General features: G+C 39.2%; 1 protein-coding gene and 1 long non-coding RNA gene across 2 annotated transcripts in view; one reads left to right on the top strand and one right to left on the bottom strand.

Moving 5' to 3' along the window:
* ptch2 (patched 2) overlaps positions 1-18,161 on the top strand; it is a 116,238-nt gene that overhangs the window by 48,370 nt on the left and 49,707 nt on the right. The window contains exons 6-8 of the mRNA XM_020519125.2: positions 5,496-5,691; positions 6,400-6,521; positions 11,869-12,016. Coding sequence (XP_020374714.1) covers positions 5,496-5,691; positions 6,400-6,521; positions 11,869-12,016 — 466 coding nt within the window. The remainder of the gene's footprint in view (positions 1-5,495; positions 5,692-6,399; positions 6,522-11,868; positions 12,017-18,161) is intronic.
* Positions 1,821-10,689, bottom strand: LOC125484272. The gene is made up of 3 exons (XR_007263108.1): positions 10,630-10,689; positions 3,523-3,642; positions 1,821-1,953 (listed from the first exon to the last, which is right to left on the bottom strand). It is a non-coding gene; the product is annotated as an uncharacterized LOC125484272 (long non-coding RNA).

Below are 18,161 nucleotides of genomic sequence, written 5' to 3'. Positions count from 1 at the left end.
CTCTTTCAAATCCATTTTAAAAAAAAATCAGTGTGGACATGTGACGTGCAGTATTTAGCATTTTTTTTCCATTTGTTTCCTCACTGCCTCCGAGCCACAGAACTTACCCCAATTTGCTACCGTCCTCCCAACCCCCCCCACTCCCCTTCATAGCCGAAGGTTAGTCTGTGTGTGCCGTCAGCTTCCGCTTCAGTTCAGCCAGTTTGAAAAAGGAAGGGAGAAAGAGAGAGAGAGAGAGAGAGAGGGAGAGAAAGAAGGAGAACAAAGAATGGCAATCTATTCTCAAAAGTGGAAAAACAAAAGGGCTTGAGAAGGCTCACTCAAGCAAGAAATAGGAGATAAAGGAGCCTCTCTTTGGTTGCAGTAGAAGGGGTCGCTGGTATGTGGGAATCAGAAAGAGCTTGCTTCATGCGATGCTTCACTCATGAATTATTGGAGTGTCATTCTGCCAGTGTTGGACTTTTTAATCCCCGCTTGTCTTCTATTTGAGATGTCCTGTACACTTGAGTCACCCTTTCTGGCAGATTTTTTTTTCAAGATTCCTTCATTTGGAAAAAAAAACTTAAGAAATCATGGGGAGGCTTTACTTATGAGAAACCAGTTCAAAAGCAGCAAAAAGAAAACTTATAGGAAAGGAATACGAATATTCAGAGAATATTTTAATAATTTTATCTTGGATAGTTGGAACTCTGGCTTTAGCTTGCCTACTGCTTTAAAGCTAACAAGATCTTGTAAAATGACAGGAAAGTTTTGCTTTGTTTTAAAGGACTATCTGAGGAAAGTTTCCTTTCCTTTCACAAGTTTCCTTTACGGACATATGGCCAACACTGAAATATCAAGTTGTTTGTGATCCATAGCATTTCATCACTGTGTGTCATGGATTCTTTGGAAAACCACTGGCTTGACGGTTCTCATGGGAAAAGGGATGGTACTTCAGAATCCATTCTCCAAAATGCCCATAAATCCACAGAATTCCATGCAGTGAAACGTAGTATGACTTATTCAGTTGTCCTGTTTATTTGCCAATAATACTTTAAACCTATGATGATGATGTCAGTGATTGTTACTTGTGCAGACATTATTAAGGCACTGAATTCTGCCACTAAACAGCATTGATTGATTGTCACTGGCCTTATAGAAATGCAATAAAACACCTCCCTCTCTAAATATCTCTTTGCCTGTGTTAGATTAGACTTTGATTTATTGTCCCACGTATATAAAAATACAGTGAAATGTGTTTTCATGTACAAAACGCAAAATATCGCCATGCCCTGGTGCTATCTTGAAACGCTGAATATAATGCAAGATTTTACTGCATTAGAGTTCATCTTGCCCTCTTCTTCTTGTAACCCTCTGCTACTCCGCTGTTCGCTGCTTGACACTAGTGGGGCTTTCTGTAACGGGCTCCAGCATCTCGCTTATGAGCCTCCCTCTGCTGTTTTAATATAGAGCATGTATTTAAGATATTAAATAAAAGCAGATGGTAAGGAGCAAGTTTAAGACAGTTACCTGATTTCAGTTGTTAGATGATAGTTTGAAAGCTTTTGTATGTCACTCTTTCATTTTGCACACTTAATGCTTAAAATAGTCACGTTAAATCACTCTGTGATGGTTGGTATTCTATAACTCATCAAACTAACATTTTATCATTATTGACTTGAGTTACCAAGCATTTTAGCTTATTTAAATGTTACCGAAAGGCTTGGAATAAAAAAGACGATAGATTGTCTTACTTCTCCCCACCCCCTCCCACCCACCTTCCAGTAAAGTAACTAGGAGAGACCTGACAGTTCTGAAGAACTTTATTAGGTCTTGTCGGAATGGAGTGAGGCAGTCTGGGGAAGGAGGGTGTGAGCATCGTATAGGAACCTCTTCTATCCTGCTTCCCTGAGTCCGGTTTTCCACTTGGCTCCCAAATGGTGATGAGCTGGCAGCACTGGGTATTGAAATGCACTGAAACGAGAAGAAAGAAAGAGAGAGAGAGGAAAAAAAAAGACACTCTTTGTGGTGGCGGGAGAAAACCGTACAAAAGGATATTTTACAGATGAAGAGATTAATGATTTAATGTGGCTGAGAAGAGAGCTGTTACATGGTGAGTGGGAGGAGGAACGAGCACATTGGGGGAGGGGGAGAGACACAATCAAGAGTGGCGGCCAGTGTTGGAGACCGCAAGGCTCTGTTTGTGGGTCGTAATCTGATTATTTAGAGGAACGACCTTTAATGAAAAATTAATTTGGTCGGGCCTTACACATAGCCTGGATATATGCAGGTGGACAGTGCCGACTGAAGGAAAATTGATTCATTAAAGTGCCACCTAATTGCAGCAGAGTTGGAGATCTTAAACAGGAAGACTCTAATCACATTTTTAAAGAAACACTAATGATGGAAAAAAAATCTGAATGTTTTGCCACATCGAATAACAAAATTTTTTATACATGTATTTCTGTCTGGTGATAAGCTAATTATTATGCACCTCTTCTGTGTGAAATGGTAGCATGTTAGTATGAAGCTGTTTTTTCTATCATTTTAACCAAGAAACTTAATAACTTTTAATGGAGCAATTTCATACAAGTACATTGGTACATTTGCTTACTGTTATTGAATGACGACAGTTCTGTTGGTGTTTTGTTTGTGTTTATATTAAAACTATTTTTTAGTTTTGACATATTTTATTCCTTAATTTTTATTTAGTTTTCCAGTGTTTTTGTAGCTTAATGCTGCAGTGAACCATTTGTCCTATTCCATTAAGTATAAAACCTGCAAACAGAAAAGCTCACAAGTATGAGGCTGCCTCTCACTCATTTCGGGCTGCTTCTTATTACAGTTTAGTCAGTCCTTTAACTAACAAGCATACATCATTAACCATCCTGATATCACCATGTCAAAAGAGGAGGAGATGATCCCTTCCCTTCATTCACTGCAGGAATTTAAAATGACCCAAGACAAACCACACGCCAGTAATATCAAGACATTTGAGAGTTCTCCAGTAATTGTCATGTCTCACTGCACAAAGTTAAGAAATACGAGTGGGCACCGCAGCCTGATCAGGCTTTCCCTCACTTTGTTCCTCCATAATAGGATAATACATGGTCTTTTACTCTGCATCTGGCAATGATATAGGCTTAAAGGAGGAGGTATCACCATGGGTAAGCATTGTCAAGAGGAAATACTTACCTATAGACCACTTCAGTGTGTTTTGTCAATTTCTAGGAGGATATTAGAAATAAAGTATACGATAGATATGGGAAAACAGTATTCTAAATTTCAGGAATATTTGTATCTGTATGGTTCCCTGATTTATTTGCCCATTTTCTATAAAAGCTGGGGGCAGGTGTGGTGCAGGAGTTTCCTATTTGGAAAACATCAATGACAGCAGTGTTTCTCCTGTCTATAGAAAGTGATTGTAGATTGTTTCCTTTCAAGATAAACAGTTTCATTAACAGAAATTACCTGTTGAGTTACCTTATCCACTGAGACTCACATTAGAAATGTGAAATAACTGAAGCGATCAAGTGAACTTACTGACAAGGTGGGGAGGCGGCGTGGGATTTCTTCTGTTTACTGATTGTAGCCAATTTATACAAGAATTCTTCGTCCATATGTTTTCCATTTCATGACAAGTAGTGGACAGAGGAAATCTTCCTGCATAGTAATTTAAACAGATATTGTCACTTCCATAAAGAAGGAGTCTCGCCATCAGAATGAACTGAATAACTAAAAAAAATACTGCTAGTAATGTTTTTTCCTTCAATGTCTACTTTTTAATTTTTTGGTCAGTAGCCATTTTTATTCAGTGGTTGAAATAACATCATCAGTAGAATTGACTTTGATTAGCTGCTGAATCTTCAGTGGGGATGTAATGAATTAGTGTCCACAGTTAAAATGACAACAGATAAAATAAAAAGTATAAAGGTTCCCAAGGTTAATAATAATTCATCTTCCTTATACTGTCTTGCCTTGTAACTCCTCCAGTACACACACACCCTCTTACTGATTCATAGTTCAAATAGCATTATCTCACAAAAAAATCAACCGTTTGACAGAAAAACAATTTTTAAAAGGTCTTGATGTTAAGACGTGCCCATTTGAAAGGAACCTTGATATTGAGACTCCCTGTGTAAATAACATCTGCATGGTTATATTGAAAAATTTTTAAAAAGCAAGTTTAGTAGAAGCTTTGAACAAACTTGGCTCAGAATTTGTATTTTTTATTATTTTTGCTAATCAACCTGTTCAGAAATGGCATTACTCACTTCTGAAACAGGCGGGACTTTAACCCAGGCCTTCTGGTCCAGGGGTAGGGACATTACCACTGCATCACAAGAGGGCCTCTGCACAGAATTTGTAAAATAGAACAAAGCATATGTAACACCTGGCCACAAATTCCAAAACTGGTAATATTGTTAGCAGGAGGACAAGTGCTAGTAACAGGCTTAGGTAATAGAAATAGGAGAGGGGCTAAGTGAGAGGCAGTGTCCATGACGCTGTACATTGGTTCTAGGATCGCATTGATGACATCTTCCAGCAACTTTGATAAAGTTAATAAAACTAGTTGGAAAACTCCTCATTTGCATGGGATATTCAGGTACAAGTGGTATTTTGGATCCATCTCCAGTGAGTGCTAAATTGCTCATACTAGCCTGAAATTTCGCCACTTGTCTTCCTATGAATTAAGGGGTTACCAAATGACCCACAGGCCTCCTTTCCCACCACCCTATTGAAATGAGGTTTAGCTATATAAAATATTTTTTAAATCATGGTTTTCAGTGTTTGATAGACTGTATACCTTCTAAATGCTGATACATTTCCACTAAAACAATATGCCAGCATCCACTGATTCAACGGGATCTTGAGCAATGCAAGACCCCAGCATCCTCATGCTTGCTAATCCATTTAATTAGTCTTCCGCACCCATACAAGCCAACCAGGAGACCACCAGACTAGGCAGAGACCCAGTGTAACTAGGTTTCCGTGGAAATCTACTTGTCTGCTGCTAGAACCATAATTGGAGACCACCTGAACTCTTAAGGCATTTTAGATTCATCACCATGAGTGAGGGTAGACATTGGTTTTGTGATGCTTCTTCACAGCAGAAAGATATTGTGCTCTAATGATTTTCTTTTTTGAAGTTTTGATAGTGCTATGTTTTAAGAAGATTTTTCGTCGTTGATTTATCCTATATGAAATTCAGTGCAGCACTCCATCTGCTGGCATTTAGAAGAACCATCAAGATTGTTTTGGCAATCAAGACTGCTTTTGAATGTTTAGCTTATTGATTGAGCTTGCAACAAATGGCCTACGAGCTGTCCCATTTAATTTTAGTGAAAACTTAATGAGAGTTGACCTTGCATGCTAATTAATATAATTCCCGCAGAGTTGGCTCCTTAATCTGTTTCCAGGCTATCTGTTTCAGATTACTTCAGAGTTGGGCATCAGTTGGAGGTGGAAACATGTATTGATTAAGAAAAAATTAACAATTAATCTTCGTTAAACAGAGGGAAACCAGATATTCAGTGGATGAACCTTGATCCTGTGCAGCTTCTAGATGAACTGGGACAATTTACGTCTTTGGATGGATTCAGGGAGATGCTTGACAAGGCTCAAGTAGGACATGCTTACGTGGATAGACCTTGCTTACAACCAGTTGACACGGAATGTCCTATGACTGCCCGAAACAAAAAATCACTGGAGGTGAGCCCTTTTATCATAAGCTTTCATACCTTTTGTCTTGAGGTAAACTTTGGCCTTCAGCACTTCCAAGGAATAATATGGAAATTTGGGCTCAGCTCAAGTGCACAATATAGTACAAAATGCAAAAGAGCAGAATTTACCTTATTGTTTGTGACAATTAGGGCTGGTGTATCTTTCAGTTGCAGAGGATTCCAGTATTCAGCATAACCTTCATTCAGTTAAGGTGTTATATTAAGAGGCCAAATGAAATTTGTTAGTGTTATTAACTTTTCAGTTCTTGACCCTTGGTTTTTGAATCTAGACAAGAATGACAGAGTATAAATTTCTTTCTAATAATGGTTTTGACCCAATGTTTGAAACAGTCTAAACCTAGTTAGTTTGGGTATTTGGATAAACCTGCACAATTTGGCAGTTGTGGGCAAAATTATCCATTCTGCATTAAATACTTAGTGAAAGTGCCCATAAGAAGTATTGGGATAGGAAGTTAGAACTCTCCAAAGACAGAGATGATTGTAATCAAGGTGACGCACTAGCTATAGGTTAATGGTCAGCATGCTAGGTATCTACATATATTTTGCAAAGAAGTAGTGGTATCTTCCTTTTCATCGGACTCTCCACTTGAAATTAGACCTTGCTACTTTAGTTGGAACAATGAAAGGTCACAAGTTAACCAAGTATGAATTAAGCATATCTTTTACATTGTTACAGGCTCCTAATATTCCTATAGAATTAACTGGAGGCTGCCATGGATTCTCAAAGAAGTTTATGCATTGGCAAGAGGAGCTGATTTTGGGTGGTATGAAGAAGGATGCCCAGAATGTATTATTGAGGTAAGGCGAGAGGGAAAAGGAAAACGAAAGGAGTTAGAATTTGCTGTAAGGGGCACCATTAGGTAGAAGTCTGAAGCTGCAATTTGATTCCAAAACCAGGCTGATTATATGGAATAGGCCAAGCAGCCTGCTATGTTCATCCGGCTCTACACCTTGTTATCTCAGATTCTCCAGCATCGGCTAACTCTGATTATATGGAAGTCACTCTTCTGCCTTAAGAGACTAGTAAGTACAACAGAAATTAATTTCCATTGGGCATCTTTAGCAGAACTCTCCCCAAAAATAAATGTGAGCCATTTATTCACGGTTATCTATGGCTTTCCTGCTAAAGTTACAGTGGGTGATTAGAAACCCACCCTCCCTCTATTTTCGATCTCCCTCCACTCTGAAAGATTTTACCACCCAGTGAATTGAGGGGGGTCCTGAGCCTGCAGTAGAAAACCATCTCTAATTGGCTGAAAATTACTACTCCTGGGGACCCAGTCAGCAAGGCTGCATGGGTGAGAAAAGTGAGAAAGTATATTTCATGGTCTGCAAGTAGATGTTCGTTTGAAGTTGCAAAGTAAGGTACAGTATTTCTGGAATAGTTTAGTGCTCAGCTTTGCAGCTAATCTGTGAAACAAGATGCTGAGAGATGGTCAACATCAGCATTCTGATTCACTGAAACATGGCCCTTTGTTTGCAGAATGAAGCCACATTGCTGTTTCAGGTTAATTATATAATGACTTGAATCTCAAGATGACTATCAATCCAAGGGAAGACGTGTGCTTTACAAATTAAGGTTAAAATGTGTACATGCCATTGATGGGTGGTTCAGGCTGGCACAGTCTCAGTTGCCAGGCTATTCATTGGTCAGAACTGCCTCTGGGGTACTAGCCCCACTGTGAAATAGCCTGAGGAACATGCCACTTGGAAACTAACTGATTAGAAATAGCCAGCTGGTTGCCTCATTACACAAACCCAGAATTATTATTTCTCTTAATGGCGGGCTTGTTTTGTTTTGGTCCCGAGTGGTTTTGAAAGGGTTAAAGTCTAAGTCAGGCTGATTTGCCTTCCCGTAACCACATTGCAAAGGAATTCCTTGCAAGGGTAATCACTGCTGCCCTTTGACCTGATCTCTGGAGTAGCCAGCTGCAGTAAGTCGATGGTCATATAATCCTGCCTCTTACATCACTCTTTCAATCTTAAAAGAGCAAGCCTCACCATCAGTCTGTTTTAAAGAAGGAGGGTCTTGTCATTGAAACCCTTGTTTGAAAAAGCAGCTTTATCATCAGGAATCATTTTAAAATAAAGAATCACATCTCTGGGTTTTCCTTCCAAAGGAGCATTATCACCAATATAATTTATATTAAAAATGTCAAACTATTTCAAAGAAATATTGTTAATTTTAACATCCTTCTGCCTCTTTGTTTCTGAGTGTAAATAATGTCTTTAGAAGAGCTATGGTAAAGAGGCAATGCAGAAGCTACATTGATAGAAGTAAAGATGTATGGCCTGAAATTTTAGGATTCCCATTCCAGCACCACATGGAGTGCAGTGTAGGTAGAAATCCCTTGTTGCCTGTCCCCAAAGACATAAAGGCCAATTGATATTGTGAGGAATGGGATCATCTCAATGGTCAGAACACTGGGAGCTGTGAGAGGCTTCATCAGCACCTGTCTGTATTGGCCTCATATGTTTCTCCGAGATCTTGTCAGGTTCCTGTACTGAGAAAAAGAGCTTGTCAAAAAAACTCCTTCAGCTCTAGTGGGTGTCTTTTTCTCACTTTAGAGAAGTTGTTAACGCTTCTGCGTTTGCAAATGTTATTGACCCTGTGGGATTGAGAAAGGATATTGATCTCCTTTGGGTTTGGAAAAGCCTCTTAAGTCCCCTCTAGAATTAGGCAAAGACCTTAGATCTCTTTGGGATTGAAAAAGTTCGTTGTTAACCTCTGGGATTTACTCAGGTGCGCTTTGGATCTTGCCACAGTGGTCATTTCAATTCAACTGTTTCCATTGCAGTCTTCAGGAATCCTCAACAAGACACTATTCCATAAGGGAATCAAAAGTTATGAGGATAAGACAGGAAAGTGAAATTAAGGAGTAACAGATCAGCCATGATTTCATTGAATGGAGGAGCAGACTCAATGGTTTGAATGGCTTACTTCTGTTCTGAAATCGTATGGCTGCCGTCATTCCCCAATATTAGGTCTAGATGTGTAGATTGGATTGAAATTTGGGCCAGGTGACCTGGGAAGAGTTGAGGAGGCTGCTGAATTCCGAGGTGAACTGAGCAGAAAGCCTGCCTCAGGCTGCAGCCCCGAGTCCAAAAATTAAAAAAAAATATGAATGAGATATAAAACATTCCTCTAGCCCTCATACCACCTTCTCATTTTGGCTCACCACCTTACACTACCCATGCCCCACCCATACCATCTGATGCCCCTCTACCCATCCTTGATGGTCCTTCATACTCCCTATGCCCATCTACCTATACCCCATGTCTCCTCTTACACTCATGCCAACATAGTGTCTACTTAAAGTCACCACACTTTCCATCTTCACCTACACATGCCAAAATGAAGTATTTAAATTCCTCTCTGGCCACAGGAGAGGGGCCAGAGGACTGGAGGACAGATAATGTGGTTCCACTGTCAAGAAGGGTGGCAGGGATAAACCAAGGAGTTACAGACCAGTGAGTCTCACTTCAGTGGTAGGGAAACTGTTGGAGAAAATTTTGAAGGAGAGAATTAATCTTCACTTGGAGAGGCAAGGATTGATCAGGAATAGTCAGCGTGGGTTTGTTAGAGGAATGTCTCGGGGAGGTGGTGGTAGTGCATGACTTAAAATTACAATGTTTTCCCCCATTTTTGCACAATGGAGATGTTCTTCCTAGTGGTGTGAATCTGGGCCTTAAAAGTTTCATGTCATCGAATGTTGCCTGATATACTAGTTATGTCCAGCATTTTTTTGTTTTAATTTCACTTAATTACCATCTGTGCTCAATATTATAACAGAATGGAGGATAGAAAAGATGATTACATAATTTTAAAAATACTTCTATAACTCCCTTAAGTTTTAACAGAAAATCGTGCCTGTGAAATTCTCTTTTTGAGGACAACTGTCACTTTTGACGAATGTTAATTGGTATTACCCAAAATATTATTTTGCATCCATTATTAATTAATGGAAATCATTATTTTTAATGCAGTCAGTCGAAATTTAGTTTTGCAGTGACATGAAATGTCACTTCTGTAAAACACTGACAGAACTGGTAATTTACTAGTTTGGAGCTTCTTGTACAATCCCATCAGTTTCTGTCTTCTTGGACTAATCAAAGGTTACCATTTTACATCTTCCAGCAACCTCTTCAAAAAAGGCACTGGTAGAAATTGGCAGCTAATCTTCCTATCTAACTCTATGACTATCTGGGGAGTAGTGTTTAATTCTAGAAAGAGGGAACCCTAAAGGCGGCACAACAGATCATTTCAAATTATATAAACAAAATATTTCTGGTCACTAAAAGATTGAATGGAATGCAATTCTAATACTTTTGATCCTGTTTCTCCATCTATCTAAAACCAAGCTAAAATGAACGAGAGTACAGCAAAGTTGGTACTTTGCCCGGAAATATGACCTGGGAAATCTCCATGGATATGGTACAATCCCTTTAAACAGGCCGTGAATGACTTGGAAGCATTACTTTGTGATATGATTTATGATATCCTAGTTTTGCACTTTTGAATTATGATTGTCAATGTGCCAAGCAACAGGCTGCCCAGTAGCTGAAAGCACAAACTGAATTTGCACATGCAACCCTGCATTTTCCATGATGGAACTGCCAGCAAATGATGATATTATTAGGAGATTGGGAGGAATTCTACTGTTCTGACCCATCATCTCTCAAGGCTGTTATAGGCTACCTGACCTAAGTCTAATGTTTCAGACTTAGTACATGAAAATGTGATTAAATAACATGTAAAAAAAAGCCACAGTGGATGATTAAGCACAGGACCCATCAAAACTGAGCTTGTTGAGAAGAAGAAAATTCAGGAATCTTTTAACTTTTAACTTAACAGCTATAAATTAATCTTCCCTAAAATACTTTCTGTCCACACTCGTTTGTTTACCTTGACCATTTTTTCTCCTCCCATTTCCTCCTTCCTCGAGCGCAGTATTGTGGGTAACAGGCATCCTCCAATATCTCCTTTAGTTAACCATTAATCATATAAACTAGACCTGATATTGAACATCAGTCACCTAATCAACTATGGTTCACCTTGATCACAATTAGGTGCTAGCTGAGTTCCCAACATGGCCCATCAATGTTAAGGTTAATTGTCTATTCCTGTCTGTGCTGAGATTAACCAACCCAAAGCTCCCAGAGTATGTTTAACATGATTACGCACTGAAAAGCCCCACTGAACCATTTGCAATGCTTCACAATTAACCTTGCAACACCATTAATTTTCAAATCATTTGAAATTGTCCTTTTGTTTTCCCTCTTATCCTGATTGTTGATAGCATACAGTTCCACAGAGATTAAGAGCAACCCTGTACATTGATCAAGGTGCAAATTGCCGTGTAAAAATGTCAACAGGCTGGTTGATTGTGGAGATTTTCACAGCCATGCTTATTCCTGCTGTCATCTGACATCCATGCTTTGAGCAGATATCACTGGCCAGGAATCAGGAGTCGGAACTGAGCTTCTGTTTCTGTCCCAGATGATATGGGCTGCCTGAACACAGACCATGTGGGATGTCTGGGCTAAGTACCTGTGTGCTTGTGTGTGTGTGTGCTTGTGTATGTGTGGTCATTTTTTTCTTGATTTTGCCATTCCAAATATCCTGAGCAAAGAGTGCAGGATAATTAATCTACATTTTACCCTTCTATAACTGAGCGAGTAAAAGCATCCATACAAGTGACTGTTAGCACAGTCTTTTTTCCCCATCCTAGATGGAAGCATGTTGATGACTCCATCCCACCCCATATGGTACAGAACACTGTGAGTGGGCATATTCTATCATGTTCGAACTCCCATACACTGTTACCAAAGTGTTCCAACAAAAGTTCAATTGCTTGCCTATAAGGACAGCTTGCCTCTGAAATAAAAAAATTGTTTACATTGTCATTACTAATAGATAGATCATAGAATTCCACAGTCTCCCCAATCGTACAGTTTTCATTTTAAAGATTTTCTAATTTACTTTGACCTAGCATTAAATTTTACAATTTAAAATACTTCGTTTGGTCATGAAAGTTCTTTGCAATATTCTGAAGGCTCAAAAGGTGCTATAGAATTACAAGTTTTCCTTTTTATATGTTTATTAAATACACTTTTTGTTTATCCCTTTGTTTCTTTACTGAAGTGCTGAAGCTCTCCAGACCATGTATCTACTGATGAGCCCCAAGCAACTTTATGAACATTTCAAGGATGATTATGAGATCCATGATATCAACTGGAACCAGGAAAAGGCAACAGCTATTCTGGAAAGCTGGCAGCGGAAGTTCGTAGAGGTATTCTTCAGTGTTCTGTTTTTTGTTTTTACTTTGGACTGATACAGCATAGCAGGGTAAATGGAGCATTGATTGAACTGATTCCACAAATAAGGACTTCATCCTGCTTGAAGAGGAAGGGGGCAGAAGCAATGGAGACAACTCAATGGTTCCTTCAACCTTAATGATAAAGACATCACAAACACATCACAAACAGCTTTGTTATCTTATTCTAATGCGTCCACAGTAAGCAGCCTGAGTTGTAACTGATTGGTCGTTGATCTACACACTCCTGTATGTGAATCAAAAACAATATCACAAATAGACTGGTTATTGTCCGTAGCTGGTTAATTGTAAAGATAACCCCTGAGACTATGCATCATTCACCAGCACTTTGAAGCAGCTCCACTGGGAATGTTGAGAACAATGAGTGGAATGATAATAACAACAACAACAAATTATATTCGTGGAACCTCTTTAACCCATAAACCGTCCCAATTTTACTTCACAGGAGTGTTACAAGACCAAGTACAAAGCTGAGCCACATAAGGAGATATTAAGTCAGATCAGCAAAAACTTCTCCAAAGAGGTCAGTTTGAGTGCCTTGAAGGAACAAAGTGAGGTAGAGAGGCAGAGATGTATTTGGGGTAAGGTGTATTCTAGAGCTGATAGGCAAAGAATTTGACTAACAGCCACCACTATTGGGCATTTCAAATCAGGGATGTATAAGACACCAGCAGTAGAGGAGCACCCATATTTCACAAGGATTTGGGCTTAAAGAAAATGCAGATGTAGGGAGTGTCATGGTTGTGGAGAGACTTGAAAACATGGATGATAATTTTAAAATATTGCTTGACTGGGAGTCAGTGTATGTCAGTGAGGGCAGTGATGATAGGGGAATGGGACTAGGCATGAATCAAAATGTGGAGATCAGAGTTTTGGAGGACTTCAAGCTTCCAATGAGTACCATGTAGGAGACCGGCCAGAATGGATAAGCGACCATAACATGATAGAATTCTTTATCAAGGTGGAGAGTGAGGTAGTTGATTCGGAAACTAGGGTGGTGAATCTTAAGAAAGGAAACTATGAAGATATGAGGCATGAGTTGGCCTTGATAAATTGGGGACAGTTACTTAAAAGGATGACAGTGGATAGGCAATGGCAAACATTCAAGAAATGCTTGGGGAAACTGCAACAACTGTTTTTTCCAGTCTGGCACAAAAGCAAAATGGGTAAGAGGGCCAATCCATGGCTTACAAAGGAAATTAGAGATAGTATCCAATCCAAGGAAGAAGCATGCAGATCGACCAAGAAAAGTAATATGTCTGAGGATTGGGAGCAGTTTAGAATTCAGCAAAGGAGGACCAAGAGGTTGATTAAGAAGGGAAAAATACAGTACCAAAGTAAGCTTACTTACAAAGACTGACACTAAGAGTTTCTATAGGTACATGAAGAGAAAGAGATTGGTGAAGATAAATGTAGGTCCCCTACAGACAGAAACGGGGAATGTGTAATAGGAAACAATGAAATGGCTGAGCAGCTGAATATATACTTTGGTTCTGTCTTCACAAAAGAGGACACAAATCAGATACCAGAAATGTTGGAGAATGCAAAGTTTATAAAGAGGGAAGAATTGAGGGAGATCAATATTAGTAGAGTAATGGTGCTGGGAAAATTGATGAAATTGAAGGCAGATAAATCCCCAGGGCCTGATAATCTACATCCCACAGTACTAAAGGAAGTGGGTCTAGAAATGATGAATGCATTGATGGTCATCTTCCACGATTCTGTAAACTCTGGAACAGACCCTGCAGATTGGAGGGTGGCTAATGTCACTCCAATATTCAAAAAGGGCAGTAGAGAGAAGAAAACAGGGAATTATAGACTAGTAAACCTAACATCGATAATGGGGAAAATTCTTGAATCCATTATTGAGGACTTTATAGCAGAGCATTTAGAATGCAGTGGCAAGATCAGACAGAGTCAGCACAGATTTATGAAGGGGAAATCATGCTTGTCAAATATGTTTAAATTCTATGAAAATATAACTAATAGAGTTGACAAGGGGTAGCCAGTTGATGTGGTATATTTGCACTTTCAGAAAGTGTTTGACACAGTCCTGCATAAGAGATTATTGTGCATGATTAAAGCACATGGGATTGGGGTATGTGTATTTAGATGAATAGAAAACTGGTTGGCAGAGAGGAAACAAAGCGTGGGAATTAATAGGTCCTTTTCAATATGGCAGGCAGTAACTAGTGGGGTGCCACAGGGATCGGTGCTGGGATCCCAGCTATTCACAATATGTATTAATAATTTGGATGAAGGAACAAAATGTAACATCTTAAAGTTTGCAGATGATATCACGTTGGGTGGGAGGGTGGACTGTGACGAGGATGCAGAGATCCTTCAGCATGATCTTGGACATGTTAGTTGAGTGGGCAAATCAATGGCAGATTCAGTATAATTTGGACAAATGTGAGTTTGTTCATTTTGGAAGCAAAAACAAGAAGGCAGATTACAACTTGAATGGCTGTAGATTGGGAGATGGGAGTGTGCAGCGGGACCTGGGTGTCCTTGTGTACCAGTCGCTGAAGGTAAGCATGCAGATGCAGCAGGCGGTAAAGAAGGTAAATGGTATGTTGGCCTTCATTGTGAGAAGTTTTAGGTTTTGAGTACAGGAGCAGGGATGTGTTGTTGCAGTTATACAGGGCCTTGGTGAGACCACACCTGGAATATTGTGTGCAGTTTTGGTCTCCTTTTCTGAGGAAGGATGCTCTTGCTCTCGAGGGAGTGCAGCGAAGGTTCACCAGGCTGATTTCAGGGATGGCAGGACTGACGTATGAGGAGAGATTGATTGGATTAGGATCTGTTTTTGCTGGAGTTCAGATGAATGAGGGGGGATCTCATAGATACTTATAAAATTCTAACAGGACTGGACAGGATAGATGCAGGGAGGATGTTCCCGATGGTGGGTGTGACCAGAACTAGGGGTCACAGTCTGAGGATTCAGGGTAGACCATTTAGGATGGAGATGAGGAGCTATTTCTTCACCCAAAGAGTGGTGAGCCTGTAGAATTCATTACCACAGGAAGTAGTTGATGCCAAAACATTGAATATATTCAAGAGGTGGCTAGATACAGCATTTGGGGTGAATGAGATCATAGGTTGTGGGGAGAAGGCAGGATTAGGCAGTTGAGTTGGATAATTAGCCATGATCAGATGAATGGCAGAGGAGGCTCGAAGAGCTGAATGGCCTCCCCCTACTCCTATCTTCTATGTTTCTATGGCATTGAAATAGTCAAGACTAAGAATAATAAATGCCATCTTTCAACAGCAGATGAGCTGAGACAGTGGAAATAGATGGTCTGTGTGCAAAATAGAACAACATGAAAGCATTGTGTTAATCTTTTATGGTTAATGTTGAGCAGTTAATCAGAAGGAGGTTCTGAGAGGTTATTTATAAGTCATTTAAAATACCGTTGACTGCTAAGAAGTTCTGTTCAACATAACATTATGGATTGTAAATCAGCAGAACACATCAGGAATTGCTATCTCGACATATTGTTCAGTCAGTTAGTGTGATCATTTGGCTACCAGCCAAACCAACAGAATAATAGGATTTCACAACTATGGCAGACAGTGTGTATGTGGCTGTAATTTAATCCGAGGATTTATATGATGTCCATAAAGTACTGAAACATTGCTTTTAAAGACCCCTTAGATTAAATTATAGTTATAGGCTGTTACTCATTGCCACCCATCCACTGCTCTGTATCTAATTGTGTCAGAAAAGTTAAATATTTGACTGAAATATTTCAAATATTCAAAGTTGGAAGTTAATTTTTGAAGAAGTAATTTGCGTGGATGAGGGATGTATTTATCAACATGGATTTTGAAGAAATTGTTGATTAAGTGACATATCAGAGATGTGTCAGAATTAGGTTAAATTAACTCTAGTCCCTAACTCTGTATGTTCCAGAGATCTGTGTGAATGAGTTATTTTGTTTTTCACATGTATAAATGATTTGGACAAATTCACAAAAAGTACAATGAAGATTACTGATGGTATTAAATTAGTGGTTATGGCAAAAAATAGTGAGGTCCATTGCAGGAGGATGTAGATGACTGACAGCTCTCCATCAGTGCCAATAAATGGGAAATACAGTGAAAAGAAATTTACAGCAAATAATTAGGATTTTGAATAGGCTGGATAGGTGTTTCCTCTTAATGGCGGAGTCCATTCGTGACTTAGAATGAGTCCCAGTGTGGAAATATGGCCAGGAGTATGGTGGTGAGTGGAATATCCCTCCAATCCTCCTCGGACAGATACAGGAAAATCCAGCTCAGGAATTCATTGGATCACGGGAGTGTTTCACCAGAAATGGCTAATGAGAGGAATTCTATAAATCCTTTGCATTTGTGAAAGTGGCTTACTGGTAATATCATTTGACTAGTAATCTGGGACTCTAGGCTAGTACTGTGGGGACATGTATTTGAATTCCACCTTGGCAAATGGTGAAATTTGAATTCACTAAAAATCTAGAACAAGAAGCTGGCTTAATGGTGACTTTGTGACCATGACGATTGTTGTAAAATCCTATCTGGTTCACTAATGCCCTTTGCGGGTGGAAATCTGTCCTCCTTACTGAGCTGTAGTCCAGAGAATTTCACTAGAGTAAGTCAACCAAGGTTTTCCATTGCTGATTCCTATCAACTGTATAAATATGGCGAGGACAAAGCTGTACTTGAGCTCCATGATGGAATTGATTCCTGGTCCTCATTGATTGGGCTCAAATATGACCTTTCCAGCAAGATATCATTTCAGTGCCTCCAAGTGAAGAGTCTCAAACAGAAAAGGAAAAAAATAAAAGAAATCCATAAACAGTAGTTCCATAAATGTCTAACATAGGTTTAAAATGTGTAAAGCAAACTTAATTAAGTGAAAAATTGGCCTTATTGAAGTTATTCTTAATGTGTGGGCTTTTATCAGTATAAAAATGTGGCACACAGGAAGCCATGTCAGCACATTTCAGAAACACTTCAAACCACCAGGAGTTCACCTTTGTGCACAGTACAACTAATGATAATGTTGATGTTGAGCACAATAAAAGTAAGTAGTTAGCTCAGAGAGTACAAGATTGAACAAACAGCTTGGCTCAGTTTAATAAGCACCTCTAAATAAGTTTCAGGGTTTCATTTCTATGGGAAAATATTTTACAGATTTTTCAAAAATAATATGTAAAACAAACATGCTTTTCTCCTTTTTTTTACTTCCATTGGATTCATTCCAGTGTGTGCGGGAGAATTGTTTCTGTAAATGCTGGAATTACTTATCAGGCTGATTTCCATCAATCTGCAGCTGTATTGTACATGGAGTCAGATTCTGGGCTTCTGACAGATGGAGAGTTATGGGAACAAGCTGTTTGGTGATAACTGACACCCAGATGCTGATTGCAAGAGGACCTGAGGCCTGTGGCATGCCTGCTTGGAAAGGCAATTGGGTTGTGATAGGATGAATAACAAACGGGGAAGATGTTTCACTGAATCCCAAGGTTGTAGTCGTTATTTTTTGCTGTGGCAGCTTAGGTGGTGAATGACAGGAACTTGGCTTTCTCTAGAGACCATGTGATCTCACCTGACCTTTGACCATAATGATCCTCAGCATCTGCAATCATTATTCTAAGCTGTCAAGTCTCAAACATAATGTATTTTAATGAAATACCGGTTTAAAAGGAGCACACCAAGAAAAAGGGATGGATTGCCAAATTTGAATTTGGATAAACCCTGTAAAACAAATTGATAGCTCCATGACATACTCGAAGTTTATGTTTCCTCTATTGACAAGACATGATAACTGAAGAAAACTAGAAGAAGCTCCACAGGAATGTGGAATATTCTGATTTTCTTCCAAAATACTAAATTCAAATTCAAATCTTCTCCAACAGTTTGCTGAAATCAAAAGGACCTAGTAATATTCATTAGTAACTTAAATAGCTTCAGCCCTCTGAATGAAGTTTTTATTCACGCATTCTAAAGTTTTTTGTTTAAATTGAATTATTCTTCCCGGCTACTCATTCCTGTCTCCCCATATCTTACTTGTCTTATTCAAGAACTGGCTCCAAGCCATTGCAAGTTGATCTCTTGAGTAGTCAGCAAACAGCCT

This window comes from Rhincodon typus, chromosome 10 (assembly GCF_021869965.1).
Source record: "Rhincodon typus isolate 14 chromosome 10, sRhiTyp1.1, whole genome shotgun sequence".
NCBI lineage: Eukaryota > Metazoa > Chordata > Chondrichthyes > Orectolobiformes > Rhincodontidae > Rhincodon > Rhincodon typus.
Note: the sequence above shows the minus strand (reverse complement) of the source record. Positions and strands in the feature narration are given on the sequence as shown.